This window comes from Drosophila sulfurigaster, chromosome 2R, assembly GCF_023558435.1.
Source record: "Drosophila sulfurigaster albostrigata strain 15112-1811.04 chromosome 2R, ASM2355843v2, whole genome shotgun sequence".
NCBI classification, from domain to species: Eukaryota; Metazoa; Arthropoda; class Insecta; order Diptera; family Drosophilidae; genus Drosophila; species Drosophila sulfurigaster.
The window spans coordinates 27788924-27807505 of NC_084882.1; the positions used below are offsets into that span (position 1 = coordinate 27788924).

General features: G+C 42.4%; 1 protein-coding gene across 5 annotated transcripts in view; it reads right to left on the reverse strand.

The window, feature by feature from the left end:
* Positions 1-415: 415 nt before the first annotated feature.
* Positions 416-18582, reverse strand: part of LOC133836013 (cytotoxic granule associated RNA binding protein TIA1) — a 90132-nt gene continuing 71965 nt past the window's right edge. For 2 of the 5 annotated variants that reach the window (XM_062266270.1, XM_062266273.1), the window contains 5 exons: positions 11559-11634; positions 3216-3592; positions 880-1227; positions 626-794; positions 416-554 (listed from right to left, as the gene is read on the reverse strand). In XM_062266270.1, coding sequence (XP_062122254.1) covers positions 513-554; positions 626-794; positions 880-1227; positions 3216-3592; positions 11559-11634 — 1012 coding nt within the window. In that variant the 3' untranslated portion in view covers positions 416-512. The remainder of the gene's footprint in view (positions 555-625; positions 795-879; positions 1228-3215; positions 3593-11558; positions 11635-18582) is intronic. The other 3 variants (XM_062266272.1, XM_062266271.1, XM_062266274.1) reach the window with 3 other exon arrangements.

An 18582-nucleotide genomic window follows, 5' to 3' on the forward strand; every position in this document is an offset into this window, starting at 1 on the left:
TCTGCTTACTTATTCTGTCTGCCTTTCACTTGTGATCCATTGCTTATAAACTAACCGGCTCTCTCTCTTTTCCCCCGCTCCATCAATCAGTTGTCACTTCAATCTTTGTACAATTCCGGCATGCCATAGACTTGACTTGGCTGTTGCTGCGCCTGAAGTTGCAGTTGAAGTTGCTGCTCGTTGTTGGCTACCTGCTGATGCATCCAATGTGGCTGCGTATAATGCAGCTGTGGGGCATAATGCGTTTGTTGCTGCTGCTGCTGTTGTTGTTGTTGCTGCAACTCATATGGTTGTTGGTGTTGGTGGTGGTGGAGTTGTTGTTGTTGTTGTTGCTGTTGCAGGTGATGATGCTGTGGTTGCTGCTGTAGCTGGTAACGTGGCTCCTTCACATAATCGCTGCCTACGCCAGGCTGTTGCTCTTGCTGTTGTTGTGGCTGCTGCTGTTGCTGCTGCTGCTGCTGTTGGTGTTGTTGTTGTTGTTGGGTGGGATACATGGCCACCGCTCATGGCAGCTACACCAGCAAACTGGGCGCCAGCCATTCGTCCTCCGCCAGCTGTAAAGAGACGCATGAAGAACCATCGTCAGGCATCAAGTATACGCAGTGTCTACGCCTGCTCAACTCACCTGCGGACTAACCTGAAACTGTTGCATAGGATAGGCCACAACGCCAGCTGCCTGAGGCAATGCACCGCCCACGCTCTGTGTGATCTGTGGCGCTGCAGCGGCCGCAGCGCTGGTTAACTGCGGCTGTGGCGGCACACTCTGCCAAGTGCCGGGCAACTGAACGCCCATGCTAAGTGCAAGAGTGAGAGAGAGATTGTTGTGTATAAGAATTGTGCAGAGATAAGCACAATCGATGCTACTGCTTGAATGCTTACCCCATGTAGCTGGCCTGCTGATAGCCCGCAAATTGACCGTAGGTAAAGCCCTGCATGCCCTGCAGAAACTGGCCCGGCTGTAAGGCGCTAGCCGGTGCCGCTGTGGGATATGTTGGTGCCGGTGGATACCAGTAGCCGGCCACTTGCTGCCCATAGGCAGCGGCTGCAGCGGCCGCAGCTGCGGCTGAGCCAAATGGAAAGCCTTGTGCCAGTGCTTGGCCCGCTATGGCCGACATATGATTTGGATCGCCGCTCTCTTTGCCCCACGCACACTTCACCGGTTGCTGGTTAATTTCCGTATTATTGACCGCCACGATGGCATGTGTGGCAGCCTCTTTAGTGGAGAATCTACAAAAGACAAAGAGAGAGAACGTACAAGTTTAGCAGAGTGTTAAGTTAAGGCAAACTAATTCGCTGGGGGAGCGCCTAGACTAACTGCAGATTGCTGAGCGCACATGGCACGCTGCAGATTGCAGATTGACCTGCTTAAATTTCCATTTAACCTGCAGCAACAACCACTCAACAACAAGAACAACAACAACGAGTTGTGTTAGCAGAACAAAGCGTAAAAGTGGTACAAGCGTCTGTGGAATTGTTTGGCTCTTATTGTACTTGTAGCTGTTAGTTGAGAGTTGGGCTTGGGGTTATTGCTGTTGTTCTTGCTATTGCTGTTGCTACTGCTGCTGTTGTTGTTGTGGTTCGGCTTGGATATAAATGCAGCAAAGGCAGCAGTAGCAGCAGCAGCAACTGCCGCCAGCAGAGACTACTTGTAGTCCCCAAGCTCATTATGTTACAAAACGCCAAACAATGCCAATGCGGTTCTTTTGCTCCCTCTCTTCCTCTCTCTCTCTTCCTTTTGCTGTCTCTCAGTTTCACTCTCTCTCGTTTAATACAGAAATGAGTTTTGGGCAGCGGACAAAAGGCGCACATGAACCTGGAACCGGCGACTGCATTGCGTTTGGTTTGGGTTGGAGTTTTTAAGCCCTGCATCTCGCCGGGAGGGCAAAACCGCTGCCATTAAAATCCTATCAGCATTCGTGGCGGCAGCTGCGATCTGTTCGCTTGCTCGCTTGCTCCACAACCCTTCACAAGCCTTTCGCTGCTGCATACGAGCACACGTTTGCCGGCCTGTCTCTACACCCTTTTTCACTATCGTTTTTGCCTTGTTTGTTTGCATTTTCCTTTTTTTTCTCCCCTCTCTCTCTCTTGCTCATTTTTGCCATAGGCATCGTCGTCGTTCCTGTTATTGCGTTTCATTGTTTTGTTGCCTTAAATTTGCCTATTGTTGTTGTTGCTGCTGTTGCTGCTGCTGTTGTTGAGTGCAAAAGTGTAGTTGATTTATTAACGGTGCGGCATACCCGAAGCTGAATGGAGGCACATTGAAATGGCGTGCACTCAATTGCAGCGACAACAACAACCACAACAACAACGACTACAAGCGGAAAGCTGAAAGCAGAACTGCAGACTGAAGAGGGTCGCACCACCAAAAAGGTGGCAGCCACAGGCCACAATACACAACAGTTCGCTAACAAAATCAAAATGGTGCGGAAACAATGGGTTAATGTGGTACAAGTAGCCGCTTTTCACTTTTAGTACTGCTTGATGCAACTTTTACTTTGATCTTTGTTTGCGTATTTGTTGCTTGGCTAATGTAAAATGCGATCAATGAGACGTGGTTGCCATGTTTTACATTGTTCATATTCAGGTCATTCTAGAAACTATGCAAAATTGCACTGTTCAATAGGTTCACTAGACGTATGCTTAATGAATCTAAGAATTTCATGAAACGTATACGCAATGTGGTCAATGTGTATATACTTTGCGTATACGTAATGCCTGATCAATGCAAAGTATCCAGTTTAATTAAAACGATCGTCAATAGCAAACGTTACGTATACGTAATGTATGATTACGACAATTTAAATAAAATGAATACACTTCTCTCTCAAAGTGACGAATTTGTAAATTTTCTAAAGTGCAATCGTAACTTATACGTAATGTTTTTGAAAGACATTATGTATACGCAATGTGTTCAGCTAAGATCCACATTAAGTATAGGCAACATTTAATAACGATAAAAAATATACGCTACGTATACGTAATGTCAAACGCTAAAAAATATACTCATATAAGCGTTACGTATACGTAATAACTGATCTGTTTGCCTCAATTTCGACTATATGTTAATATTTGTTTTTTTTAATATGCATACTTATTTGTGAATAACATGACGAATGCGGAATACTAAATTTACTGTACTGCATTCGTAGCGTATACGTAATATTTATACAACACATTATGTATACGCAATGTAGAAATTCTGCTTCATTACTTACCGCACAAATGCATAGCCCTTGTCTTTGAACACACGAATCTCCTGTATTGTGCCATAGGGAGAGAATGTCTTCTGCAAGATGTCCTCGTTGAGGAAGCCAGAGAGAGCACCGTTGATGCCGCCGCAGTAGACGGTGCAGTTTGTGGGGCTGCTCTGATTGTACACCTCATCAAAGGTCAACGGCTTGACATTCACTGCGAATATCACACAAGTAAATGAAATCAGTTCACGACTCGAAATTTGTTTATTGATTGAGTGCGAAGTGGAATACTTACTGTCTGCCTTGGTGGCCGGCGGTTTTCGTGTGGCCCAGTTTGTGCGTATCGAACGTGAGCCAAGCCATTGTCCGTTCATGGCTGTGATGGCGGTTTCCGCTTCCTGCAAATAGCCCAAAATTAAATGGTGAGGCAATTAGCTAAAAGCTCAGCGCCATTTGCAATGGTTTGTCTAGCCGCTTAAGCCGCTTACCGCTTGCGGCTTACAGAAGATACAACCCGACCATCGCTCGTCGACCGTCTCCCGAAAAAAACAACATCAACAAAGCAACGCGAAAGTCGTGAAAGTGTTGAAGAAAAAACAATTGCTGCTGTCGCGCAAAAGTTGCTCCTTTCGCCTGAGCTTCGGCGAGAGCAACTTGGTCGCTCTTTGATTCTCTTTGCCACAATTGGCGTTGGAAGTTGTGTAGTTTCTGCATTTACAAGGGCAGCCACAAATTATAATTTCAATTTCGCTAAAAAGGTATTTCGTGCGTATCAAACGTGATTCATACTCCACAATGATTGCAACTTGCATGCAGTCAGGTGTACTCACTGAGTGTGAGTGTGTGTGCGCGTGTGTGGCATGGGCGTTGCACAGCAATTTAGTTGCGGCACACCGAAGACTAAGTCACATAGCCAAGGAGCAGTGCCATAATGCAGTTCCTTGGCACGTTTCGGACGGTTGTAACTAGGTGCAGCCTGCCACAGGTATTGGTGTATTTTTAGCTTTTTTCGCAAAACGTATTTACATGGAGGCCACGTTTGAGGCAATGCGCGAAATCAGCGGCAACGCCGTCCAAACTGTTGCCGACCGGGCGTATACTCTATGTCAGTTGAAGGGAACTTATTCAATCTGCGGTTGAAGTATGAGTACCTCACTCTATGTATGTGTGTGTTTATGTGTTGAGTAGTTGTAATTTATTCGAGCAGCAAACTGGCATTTATTTACTTATGCTGAAATATTGTCAAAGGGTATTTCAATGTCCTTACGGGCCACAGCGTTGCGTTGGTTTTCATTTTCGTTTTTGGTTGTTGTTTTCTTTTTCAGCTCCCCCTTTAATTTAAACGCTTGAACAAAAGTCAACAATTGAGTGGCTGCCCCCAGCGATAAACCAAGCAACTGTCGCGTAACTTTGTCCATAATTTAAATTGAGTGTGTGTATGAGTGCATGTATTGTGTGTGTGCATAGCGTATATGTGTGTGTGTGTGTGTGTGTGTGTGTGTGTGCTTGCCTTGGTTAAGTCACGCAGTTTGCGTGCGTGCGCATTTTTATGCATTGCCAGTTGCATTTTTCATATTTGCATAAACTATAAATTTTACATTTTTTAACCGATACGCATCGTTGATTGCGACACTGCAACAACTGCCAGATCCTTGCGGGCAGGCAAGCAATGTGCGCAACAACAACTCCGACAACAACAACAACAATAACAGCAGTAAGCTAACTGTCGGCCCTACTCGCCCTCGGGGCATCAGAAAGCTATTTAAATATTTTACATTTATTTATCAGCCGAGCCGAGTCGAGTCGAGTCGAGCCGTGTGGCGCCTGGTAACTTTTAAAGCCGCCGCATGCAATATTTAATTTGCTATAAATGTGGCCGCAACTCAAGTGCAGCAAACTCAAATGCGCTTTCCCGTTTGCCAATTGCTATTGCAATGTGTCAACACAAAATTGTCTCAACAAACGGTCATGTCAAAGTGAACTTTTGGCCAATGGCTAATGCAACGAACTTTTTTAGCCAAAAACTTGTCTTTGCTTTTGGCTGCCACAAACACTTCTTTTAGGTTTTTGCTGCAAGTCTCTTGCTGGTTGGCCAAAGTTTATCAATCATTTTGGTGGTAAATTGCTTAGAAAACATTTGCAGAACATGAACTGTTAAGCTGCAAAACGAATGAAGACAGAAACCGGAGTGGAAATGCTACGAAAGCAAGTGCTTAAAGTTGTATGCGACAATTCTCATGGAATATTTATGACTTAAAAAGAGAGTGTGAGAGAGATGGAGTGGACAAGTGTCTCTCATTTAAATGCCTCATTGGCTGTCATAACTTCGCACACAGTTCAAGAACCTTCAAGTAATTTGGCAATTCATCTAGCTCAAGTGTCTGTTAAATACCACAACACGACACCCAATCTCATGGCGAACAACTTGCTAAAACTATTTATGAAAGTCCCGCCATCAACAGTCCAACTCCAAGTCCAAGTCTACTTCGACAAAAGCAACAGCAACAGCAACAACAACAACAACAACTAGCAACAGCAGCCATGTTTGTTGTCTCAAAAAATGTCTAAAACTAATTGCAAAGTTTCTGGGATAAACATGAAGCTGAAATAACAACAGAATGGTTTTGGCTTTGTGTAGACAGTTTTTGGGCATGGCCATTTGCTCACAGGCAATTTTGTTGGTACGGTTAAGATGTCAGTCGATTTGTTGCTGCTGCTGCTGCTGCTGTTGTGGCCAGGCGAAATTAATTAATTGTGTATGGTAAATTTGCAGCTAATAGCTGGAAAAGTTTTTCGGAGACGAGAACGTTTGCCTGTTTTGCGGCCTGCTGCGGTTGTGACAACTAATACTTGCCACAAACACAAACGATAACCATAACAATAACCAAGCAAGTTCTTTGGCTTGACAAAAAGTGTTGCCTACTTATGGGCGCCTCCCTCTAAATTAATTAAATTCTATTTAAGTGCGCGTCGAACCTGCTGGTTGTCAGCTTAATCACGATTCGACGACAAGCTCAAAAAAAAGAAAAATAAATTTCATAAATGCCAAGTTCCAGTTTTGCGACGCATAAGTTAATTTTAATAGACGACAACTTCCGCATTCGGATAAGTTAATTAATTTCCAAGAACATGACGGCCGCCCCGAAAAAATAAAAGTTTCTGGTTCGCTGGACAAGGCAAAGCATGAGCATTACAGCATTTAAACTGAAAAATGTTGTCTAAATTCAATTTGATGTTCAACTTGTTGTAAGTCATTGCTTGGTGCAACTTTTGCTTTTGCTTTCGTTGTTGCTGTTGTATGCCGCCTCTTTTGTAAATATTGATTACTTGATAAGCGGTGAATCCTTTAATGCCCCCGCATGGCCAGGGCCAAGGAAATGAAACTGCCAGGCGACTGCACGATGCCACGAAGACAATGGGGGTTGTTGTTGGATGAGATGGGGTCACGGATGAGCATGATGCTGATGCTGATGCTGATGGGGACGAACGGGAGCGAAGGGAAAGTCACAAAAAGTTTCGCTTCGGAGCAGCTCAAGAAACAAAACCAAAAAGGCGAAATACCTTCATTAAGCGAATGAAGAAAAGCAAAGTAAGTTGAAGAATTTTTAAGTGGTTTAAAAGGGTTTTGTCATACTTTTCATCTGGATCTTGCTATCCACCCCACCACCAACCAACTCTTCCTCCCCCCCCACTGCCCGCCCCACTTAGTCGACTGCCACAAATGGGCGGGCCTTGTGCTGGTTGTGGCTGACATTTTGTGTACACAACGTACATAAGTTGGGAGCAAGACATTTTAAATGTTTATTAAAACAATAAGGAAATGGTTTGTGCCAAAAACGAGAGGAATAAAAAAAAGGGGCCGCAAACACGAAGAAGAACTCGCAACGGCAAAAGGTGAAAAAAGGCAAAGTCAAACACAAAAAGGGGATAATCCCCGCACAAATACACTCCAAGAAAATAAGAATTTGTTGCCTTTTCTTGTGTTGCCTTTTCGTTTCCTCATTTCTTTTTTTTGTTTTGTTCATGGCAACCGTTTTGTCTTGAGAAAAAAAGGTAACAGACACATAGCAGAGCATAGTATTTAGTGCTGGCCAACCGTTATTCCGCTGCCCTCTCACAGTCCCATCTTCTATATCCGCACATCATCAGACTAAAAGGTTTGACCAGTCGGGCTCCTAAGCCGGTTTTGCGTTGTTCTTCGGTCAGATTCATTAACGTGGCTATTTAGATAAGCGTCAGAGCGTCAGCTCACAGTTCTTCGAGGGCTTTAAGCTGCCACCATTAACAAAAGTCGAACATTAAAGTCAAATACAAGTATAACCACAACAAGTCTCCAGCAGCTCGTGCTGCAATTGCATGAATTTTTTCTCTCTTTGCGCTTTGGCTGGACATTTCTGATGATTTCTTGATATTTATAGAATAACTCAAGTGGCAAATCGTTTACACACTTGAAATGCTGTCCCATTTGTCGCATTCTAAAGCATCAAACAGATATCGATGTATGTGTGTGTGTGCGTATACAATTTGAAGCCCAATGGCAAAAACAGTTTTCATTCTGTATTTAGACCAGAAGCAAAAGCAAAAAAAAAAAAACGTTTTTCGATTTTTGACCATTGCCTGCTGGTCACACATCAGAACATTTTCGAACATGGCTGAAGTTGGGCTTCAGCATCGGCGTCGACGTCGGCGTCGGCGTCGACGTTTGCCAGAAATCAGTATTTCACGCAAGAGCGCACTTTTGTCAAGACATAATTCCATGGGATTTATTTGTGTATGCCATTTTTCCCTCACCCCACTCTCTTCCTCTTCATCTTCTTTATTTTTCATTTCGATTTTTTGGTTCCCCATTCTCCATTTATTTTTTTTTATAGTTGCTACCCTCGAGGGTCAGCTTGTTCCTGCCTGCTGGTCATGTGTGTCCATGTGTCCAGTAGGTCGGTTGGCTTATGCGTGTGTAGGCAGTTTCAGGCTTCAAATCACTAGTTTCTGAATTATTATGGAAAACATAAAATGAATGTCCTGGCCATTTATATTTATAACGCAAGTTCTGTTCGCTTCAGCAAATTTATTACACACAACTTGAGCGTTTTGCTTTTTGTTTGAAATTAGCTTTTTTCACAAAAAAAATCGAATGAATGACTTTAACTTTAAAGAGCAACACTTTCGACTTGAAAATTGAATAAAATATATTTTGGGAAAAGTGGAAAATTAAGAAGTCGATTTTTCATTGCTGTTTACAACAAATGCTCTTTAAACAAATGCTCTTATAAGTAAGTCTTGACTTTGACTTGACTCAAATTAAATAAATTTTGTATAGGACTACAAATATATTTATATTACCTACTGTCATAAACATAATGAATATTCCATTCTTATTTTATATAAATAAATAATATAAATAGATAACACTCTTTTACTTGCTATTATTTAAACTATTGAATGTTCAACTTTAACTGATGAAGAAAAATACAATCAAGTAAATTCTTAAGTATTGAACTTGATGAACTTCCCTTTAAAGCGACAATTGTTCATTGTCATTTGATAAGCCCTTTAAATAAGTGTGAAATTCTTAACTAAGCTTCGCTGATATTTAGAGTCATAACCTTTTGAATATTGATGGCAACACATGGGGAAAATGCACTTCAATTGCAGTGAACCGCAAGGCAACAGCAGCGAAACATTGGGTTAACCGCAGTCATTGTACGTCGTGACAATGCCAATGACAGAAGCGACAACAACAACAGCAACAACAACAGCAACAGCAACACGATAATAATGCAACAATGAACTGCAGAAGCATTTGATGAAAAGAAACCGAACCCAGTTGGATGCCCCCCAGCAGTGCACATCGTGTGACTGGCTGCATTATTAACAGGGGGACGATGGGCGTTAGGTGGCATTATATCTTGTTCGCTGCACACATTGTCGAAATTCGCTTGCAATTTCTTTTTTAAATAAAATTCAAGCATAAGCGCATTGTGTGAAGAGGAAGACTGTCTGAGACTGACGTATTTTCTCCCTCTAAGAAAGTTGCAGTTGCATTAAATGTGTGCGTAAATACGCGTAGTTGAAGTTGTAAGTCAGCGTCCACTTAAGATGCAGGGAACACACACACACGCGCGCAACAGTCGTTGAGTTGAGTTGTTGCTCATACGCCCCGTTAAGCGCGCGTGTGTTTGCCGCATTTGCCGCATTGGCGTGCAATAATATGTTAATGTTATGTGTGCGACAATAACTGATGCCGCCAGCCTTGTCAGCTATTAGCATTTTCGAGCAGTTCCCTCACAGAAGCAGACCTGAAGGCAGCTTCTGTCTCTCCTGCATCGACATGTTTATTGCGCTTAATGTTTGCGGGAATTTGTTGGGCTTCTCTTCGCTGTTGTTTTTTTTTTGTTTTTTCGCTACTACTTGTTGTTGTTGTTGTGATTTATGATGCTAATGACACGCAGGCAGCCAGGCAGAGAGTGTCCTGACAGTGCTCACGCCTCACGCCTCGACGTCTGCGTTGCTGCTTGCTGCCGCTGATGGTTATTAAATTATGGCAATTTGTGTACATCGTCAGTGTTTGGCAGCACTTGTTGTCGTTGTTGCTGTTGTTGTTGTTGCTCTTGTTGGTGTTTATTTAAAGCATGTTGCCAAACAATTTGCGCTAAATATTTGAAGGCTGCCTCAGCATCAACTACAGCCAAAGCTTCAGCTTGTGCTTCAGTTACGTATTATGCAAAGCTCGGGCGATTGGCAAAATATTCATGCGCAGGCGGAAGTGCTGAATGAAGAAAATGTTTCTTCCTTTTCCGTTTGCAGTTGCAATCGAAATGCACACACAGACAGTACGCGTGTGTGTGTGTGTGTGTGCGTGTGTGAGCAGTAAGCCATTCGAAAAATAACTTTTCAATTTCCGCAAAACCACAGAAAATATATAAACTTTGCACAAAAATTTAATAAAACTTTTCGCATAAATAAAATTTGCATTAAATCAGCTGCAAGCGACAGAGGCGGAGGCAGACGCAAGAGGAGGGCGTGGCAAACGGCTTAGTGTGCCGCATATGAGCTGGTTATACATCTGTATGTGTGCCTGTCTATCTGTGTGTCTGTGTGTGTGTGTGTGTGTGTCTGTCTGTGTTTGTGTGCAAAACTCATGTCGAGAAACTTAATTTGAAATATTTGAGTTTGCTATTTGGAGCGCGTTTGTTTTTCTTTCATTTGCCTTTGCAATGCATCGAAACTAATCGAGAAAGTTCGAAAATTTGTCGCTGGCTCCGCCTCGCTCCCTTTCCCTCCTCAAGCATCGGTGCAGCATAAAAAGTTAACTAGTTAGAGCTTGGTGATGCTTTTGACACGCCAGCCGCAAACCAAATTGCGTATACGCCGCATTGCACTCAAATTCGTTGTAATTCAGCATCAGCAGCAACAGCAGCAACAACAACGCTTGGCAAAATCTAAGAGACTTATGGCTTTAGCTTAACCATTTGAATGACAGCATCTGCCTGACTGTGGACGAGCCATGGCAGTGTCTAAGTGTCAAGGATTATGTTATATTTACACACTCCTCCGTTGCTGACTGTCAGCCATCTCTATCTGTCTCATTTTGTGTGTGTGTGTCTGTGGAAAATATTGATATTAGCATTAAAATTTAATTAACAATTTTCAACGTTTTCTGCTTAATTGACTTGTATGGCCCTTGGCTTTAATAACAGCTCACAACTGAATGTCTTGACTTGAGCTTTGATTTCACTTTTGACTTTTCGCTTTGATTTTGCCAAACATATCTCTGTCGCTTTCAGAATATCCTCTTTCTGTCTCTCTCTCTCTCTCTCTCTCTCTCTCTGTATTCTGGCTGTCTCCAGCTAAGCTTGCGCATTTTTTCTGCTTGACTGCCTGACACGCATTGCGTTTGATCCCCTACTATGCGTCAACTCTCGGCTTTCTCGCATTTTCTACCTATTAAGCACATGAAATTCAATCACAACAGATACAAAACAGAACCCACAAACCTTAAAGCCACACACACCCACACACACACACACACACATGAAGACTCCCACTCAATTTTGAGTGTGAGTTATTTGTACCCTTATCACTTGCGGTTTAAACATATTGAATATGATGTGTAAATGTTTTCGGTTCTCTTCTTAACTTGGCCGTGAGATTTGTTGCATCTGCGCCCAACTGTGCGTGCGTGACTCTCAAATTCAAGGGGAGTTGATGCTGTTTTAAGAGGGTAACGATTTTCTCCCAGGGGCTGCTTTTTGATATGCCAACTGCTTAACAGTCAGTCGAACAGCACACTTTTTGATGAAGTAGGTTGCCGCACCTGTCTTGCTTCCACTCTCTGTATCTCTCTCTTTTTCTCTGAATACTCACCGATTTCTTAACAAAGCTCACGAATCCATAACCCTTTGATTTCAGCGTCTGTGGATCGCGCACAACTCGACAGTCTCTGCGAATGACAAATGACAGGCGAAAAGGGAAGCAATTTATTATCGTGTTTACATTATATATATACATAATTAAGATAGTGCTTAATTCGAAAAGTGCCACACAAATGGGATACTCGATTTAATTTATTTAAGCCATTTAAAATTATCTTTTAATGTTGACCCAAAAGACCAACAAACACAAAGGCAGTAGAAGTAGCTGAGGAAAATCCCATAAAATGAAGAGTGAACGTTGGTTGGCCCAAGTAAATGTCGAAAGTCGAATGCGGAAAGCTAAAAGTCGAATGAATGTCCTTTGCCAAAACGAAGAAGGGAAAAAAGAAATTACATGTGCAGAAATATGAAGCGAATGGAATAAAAAAAAAAGAAGAACCAGAAATCGAAAAGAAACGTGTTTGGGAATGGGATTTCTATATAGAAACGTGTAGATGGAAAAGCCAGCTGAATTGTAAAAGCTGCTCCTTAAGAACGACAGCAAGCAGCTTATGCGCTGGGCGTGGCAACTAAAAAGGATTTCTCCAGCTGCAAATACCGCACACACAAAGTGTTAGACCACGTGTCGGACGTTTTGGCTTCACTCAGCAGCAGCAGCAGCAGCAGCAACATCAGCTTGCAGCTTGCTGGCCAAGCTGGCCTGTGGAGTATGGGCTTTAAATATGGTGCCGCCGTCTTGCTTAAGCCACGAAGAAATATTCCAGCCCAGTCCACCACTGATGAGTGTGTGGATGTGTGTGTGGGAGTCGCTCGCTTCAACCGCAACACCAACAAAAGCACCAACAACATTAACGGAGGGCAACCCGCATGTCGACCGCGGCATTTAAAAAAGGCCAACTTGATTGTAAATCACGATAAAAGTCAATTTTTAATATGAGTTTTAGTTTAGCCCAAGCTAAGCCCACACCTCCGCTCAGCTCTGTTTCCCTCTTCAGGCCATGTTTAAAAAAAATAAAGGAAAAGAAGAAAAGTATTTTAATGGCCTTTGGCTTGGGCTTTAGCTTTCAAGCTTCAAGGTTGCAATTTATGGCGCTGACCAACAGCGAAATTGCATTGCTGCAGCCATAGTGAGTGAGGGAAAAAGAGGAAGAGTAAAGCACTGTAATCGATACGCACATAAATATTGGGGAAAAAGCATATTTAATTAAACTTTAATATTTATTAGCTACCAAAGGAATTTCGGCTGCAATTGCTTCGGGCCATGAAATTTCGGGGTTTGGGATTGGCATTTGAGTTGGAGTTTAAATTTGGAGTTTGGGTTGTCGGTTTGGTTTGGTTTGGTTCGCTGCTCTCTGTCTGCACTCTGCGCTCTGCCACGTAAACAAAACAAATGAACACGATATGAAAACACACACACCAACACACACACATCAACACACACAGACACATGTCTGTTAGCAGCGTTTGCACACAAATATTGCAGCCTCCCTTTTTGGCTGGGCTTTGATTGTGCCAACAAATTAAACGCCATGCAAATGTATGCAAGACCATGTTGCAAGGTATATAAGTGTGTGTATACAAGTGTGTCTGAGTGTGTGTGTGTTGGTTATATTGCATGCAATTCTCCCTCCACACAAGGCAGCAACCCCCAACTTGATCATATTTCACAATCGATAAGCATCAGTTCATATTTTCATAACATTTTTGTTTGAATATTTCAACATGCAGCAGACACAACAACAACAATCACGACAACAACAACAACAACGACAACGACAACTTGCAACTTTGCAGAGCGAGAAAGAGAGAGTCAAACAAATACGAAAATTTGGGTAAGTACACGCTTGAGCATCGTGTTGCAATAATATGTTTGAACATTTAGCATAAAACAAACATAACCTTTGGCAATGCTCGAGAAATAAATTTGAATGTCGTATATAAATACATTCAGATATGTGTATTTGTTTGTGTGTTTATAAGTGTGTGTCAGTGTGTATGTGTGTGTGAATGCCACTTCGCTTCAATGGCTCTCAAACTGTTGCCATAGTTGTTATCATGCACGAAAAACTCAAAAAATTTGACTACGTCTACGACTCTGCGGCAACAACTGTGGCAATTTATCCGCTGACGTTTACTTATGCAGCAGTCAACTGGAGTGTGTGGCAAGCAGCAAGCAGCAAGCGGCATGTGGGGTACGTGTCGAGGGCATACACACACACACACACAGACACGCACAATACACACACACACAGACAGTTGCAGACTGTGTTTGCCCAAAGAATTGAGCAGTGATGTTGGGTGGTGGCAAAAGCAAACGCAGACCAGGAAACCTGCATGTCTTATTGAAAGGATAAATTTATGTGCATAAGCAGTACATACACATGTGTATGTGTGTGTGTGTTGGTTGCTTGCTGCATGCAGCTAAGGCCAATCAATATCTTTTTTACAAATATTGGCAAAAGTTTTTGCGTTTGCTTTTACTTTAGCTTTAGCTTTGGCTTTGGCTTTGGCTCTTGCTTTGCATTGGCTGCAGCTCGAAAATAAATTTCCAAAAAATATTTTCGTATCTTAAGTGCATAAAACTATAAACGTTAAACAAAATATTTCACACACACATACGCATCGAAAGAGATATGCACACACACACATACATACACAAATGCGGTTATTTAGACTACATATTTTGGCTTTATTCCCAAGCCTTTGGCCCATGCTTCGAGTAGCTTTTGGCCTCGACTCTCAAGGGGGCAACATCTCATGCCACACTTCTTCTCCCCCTCTCGCACTCTGTCTCAGTCTCTTCTTCATCTCTAGCTCTCTCTCTCTCTCTGTTCCTCTGTGTATCTTGAGGGCGCGTTGAGCGCATTAGCAGGGGGCGGTTGGGTTTGAGGGTTGTCGCTATTTTGGCTTTAACAATTGGTTTATGCTAACAATGCCCCCATGTCTATGTCGTTCTCTTTCACTCTCTTTCTCTCTATGTGTGTGTTTGTTGGATTATGTACGTATTGTGCGGCATGTGCGGTTGAAATTCTTTTGTGTTTGAATTAAAATTGCATAGATGATTTATAGAGAAATTCGAGATCGTGCTGATGCCGTTGCCGATGCGGTTGCTATTGCAGTTTGGCACGACTTTGGCTTTTCGAGTAAATAAGATGAAAACTTATGCATGAGATTTTCTGTGACGGCAGAGAAATGCAATTGCCAGTGCGAAGTTATCAGCCAGCACTCTTCTCTAGTCTGAATGGACAACAAATAAATTGGCAACGATTGCAAAACTCTTATTGGCCAAGGCTCGTAACTCTTATAGCTTCGAGCTCTTATCGCTTCAGTCAATATTTATTTTTGTAAACTATACTATCATTAGAAATGGCTTCAAGGCAGAGACAGGCATATAAACATACACATATCGAAAGCAGTGTCTCACTCGTCTCCTAACTAAACCAGCAATTTGCAATTTCCTGGCCACTTAAAGGCACTTTATCGATACTTCATCGCACTCACATAACAATCTCCTCTCTCTCTCTCTCCTTTGTCCCTTTTGTATAGACACATGCTATAATTTTCAGCTCGTATGCTATATACATAGCATATATATAGCAGCTGCCTGCATGCTAAACACATCAGCAGTAAACACAAATTACTCAGCATTGCAAACAAATGTAAACCGATAATATCGCGTACTCTCAGGGCCAAAGAGAATGGAAGGAGAGGGAGGAGAAGGGCGCCGGAAGCAAACTGCAAAGTCAAAATCCATCACTAAGTCAATGAATTGTGGCTGTACTTCAATTTCCTTTGGCCAATTTTGTTATTGCATTGCCACAGACACACACACACACACACACTGGCTCGTTTCCTCGTTTTCTATTCAACAGTCAGTCAGCATTCATCTCACAGAGCCCAGCACTTTCATCATCTCCATCATCATCATCATCATCATCATCATCATCATCAGCTTGCTCGCTTCAAATTTTGAAATATATTTTTTGGCCATGTTTGCATACTGGGCCATTGACTGCTGCGGCTCCTCTATGAATTTTTACCAAAAATTTCGCAGCGTATTTTTATGCGATTTGCTCATCTCTCTTCGCTCTCCTCTTGTCGTTTTATTGGCCTTCTCGATGATTTCCGTTTTGCTGGTTTTATAAGAGGGGGCGTTGGGGCGTGGCCGCATGTTACTTCGATCACTCAAATACAGTTGTAAATTCAAATGAAATGCAAGTGGGCGCATTGTTTGATTGGATCCGATTCCATCCATGGTGACGACGGGTTGAAGAGTTTGATTTCTGCTTAGCCAAATATTTAAAGTGGATTTTCTTTTGCACATTTTATGAACGTTTCGTTACGCAGCGACTGCGTTCTATTATCGCAATTGAATTCGATTTGATTTCGCCCGACCAAAAGTAATAAATTCTCGACTCTTTTTCTCTGGTGCGAAAAGCTTAAAGTTAAATTAAAAAAATAGAAAAATTTTGTGCAAACTTTGCACTAAACAATAAGGGGAGGGAGGAGTAAAGAGTAGGGAGTAGGGAAGAGGGGCGTGTCACGTGCCAACTTGTCGTCTATGCAACATTTATTTACACTAACATGGTTAACTCGCATTGAGACAATTTCATGCTCATCTGCATAAAATCAATTCCATTTTGGAGACAATTTGAAGATTGGAATACAAATTTCGAATTATCAACGTGGGACAAAACGGAAAGAACTCAAATGGCTAAAGCCAGCGATCGCAATCAGCATTGAACCGGCCAATGGGGCCACAGAGTTCGAGAGTGAGAGAGAGAGAGAACGATGGTTAAAAAGACAGAGAGACAGAAAATGCTGCTGCTTCGAGTTCTGTCGCGATGTCTGCTTTGGCTTTTTGGGGATAGTCGCTGGGCGCCACGTTGCCACGTTTTTCATTCCGTTCAAGCATTTACGCCATAGACACTGGTCGGCATCAGCTTCAGCTTCAGCGTCAGCGCCAACGTCATGCATACGTAATGCGGTTGGGGACGACGAGCGACGCAGCAGCAAAAGCAACAACAACAGCAGCAACAACAGCAGCAGCTGCTTTACTAATTCCATTCTCTCTCTCTCACTCTCTTTGCTGTTGTATTGGTGTGCGCAGTGCAGCGGCAAATTATGTGGTGTGTGATTTGCCACAGACATTTCACCCCAGTCTCCCCAGACATCGCAGTCACAAAGTCTAGTTGCAACACATTTACTCTGAGACGCATTTCGAAGACACAGACACGGACACAGACACAGACCACGAACTGAGACGATATTTTAGCACCAAAAGCGTCAAAGAGTCGAAGCAAAAAACTCCCTTTTGCGCACAAAAAAAAAAAATGAAGTACTCTGAAAGATGAAACGAAAAAAAAAACAGACACAGAAATGGAAAGGAATTTGCATGCAACTCGTTACGGCTGGCACTTGTGTGTGTGTTAAGCCAACGTGGTGGCAGCCTCATCCCTTCGAGCTGACACTCGCACACTTATAAAAAAAAGAAAAAAGAAAAAACCATATCGATTTTGCAGTAAATAAAACATTCAAAGATTGAAGTTGCCGCTTTTGAGCTTAGCCGAATGGTGTGTGGCCTCTTTCTTTTTTCTCTGCTTTTTTATGGAGTGCGCCGACAGTCAACGGTGCCTCATGCCACATGCCACATGCCTGGTGCCTTGTGCCTCATGCTGCTGTTGGTGGCAATGGCGATGGCGATGGTGTTCGGTTTGCCTCGATGGCGCTTCCTTTTATGGCTTCCGCTTACGTTTTTTTCTTTGCAGCAGCAGCAGTAACAGCAGCAGCTGGTTGTTGGCTGGCTATTGGGATTGTGAATGGAGGGGGTAGAGGGGAAGGGGCACTGCCAAATTGTAAATATTTTTGTCGGCCACGTAGCGGCGCAGCAGAAAATATTGCATTTTTCGTTTGGCATAATAAACGATGTGCCAAAAAACCACCAAAACCTCGAAACAAAATGCAACAAAAAAAACATGAAATGAATACACTAGTTTCCTTTTAAGTTATCTTAACAGTCAGATACCCTATCACTTTTTACTGCATACAAAAAGGGAATGCATATACCTTACTATACTCTATTTGCAGGGTATGAGAATGCTGCCAACAGCTGGAGCAACAACTCGTATGCATATGAATGAAAGCATGCCCATGGACAATCTGCGAGTTAACTGAGTGAAAGTTGAGAATTATTGCTGCAAAGTTAACTTTAATTGTGGTTCATTAAGCTGCTAAATTAGCTGCGCACAAATAAGAAATGAGAGAATGGTTTCCCTACAAATTATTATTATTTAAATATTTCATTGGCAAATTCAACTAAAATCCAAAGCATCTCATTTAAGATGAAACTTTGAATTGCTGCTGACGGTCGCCAATTTTGTTTGTGTAGTTTGTTTCCAAACAATTATGTATTATGGGGCTGTGCTCAGTGAGGCCCAATGAATTTGCAGTATTTATTCAATTTATAACTGTCAACTTTTGTGGACTCTTTTGCAAAAGCCATCAGCTAAAATCGCCAAAAACGGTCAACCAACTGTCACACATGGACAAAATGACGCCGACGTTGGCAAAAGACAAAAAAAAAAGCGACCAGAATTTCTCCCAAATAAAAAAAAATTACAAAAACTCTGGTAAAAATCAAATTAAAATGGCGCCGCTGCCATTTTGCAGACACAAACGTCTCGCACACACACATACACTCGAGAATTACACATACGCAATACTGTGTGTGTGTGTGTGTGAGTTATGCAAAAGTTGCTCGATAAATTACGCTTTGCCTTTGGCATTGATTTGGCATGAATTATAGAACAATGCCTGATGCGACTTATGTCGCAAATGGATATGAATATCGACATATATGGATGTATGTATGTGTAGACGGTTATCTGGTTATTTAATCAAAGTGTTTGCTGCTTTAATAATACACTCGTTTATATACATATATAAATTTCCATTAAATACTGACAGCCGCTGGCGAAAATGTTGAAAATAAGTGCATTTAAGCCGAGGCGAGTGGT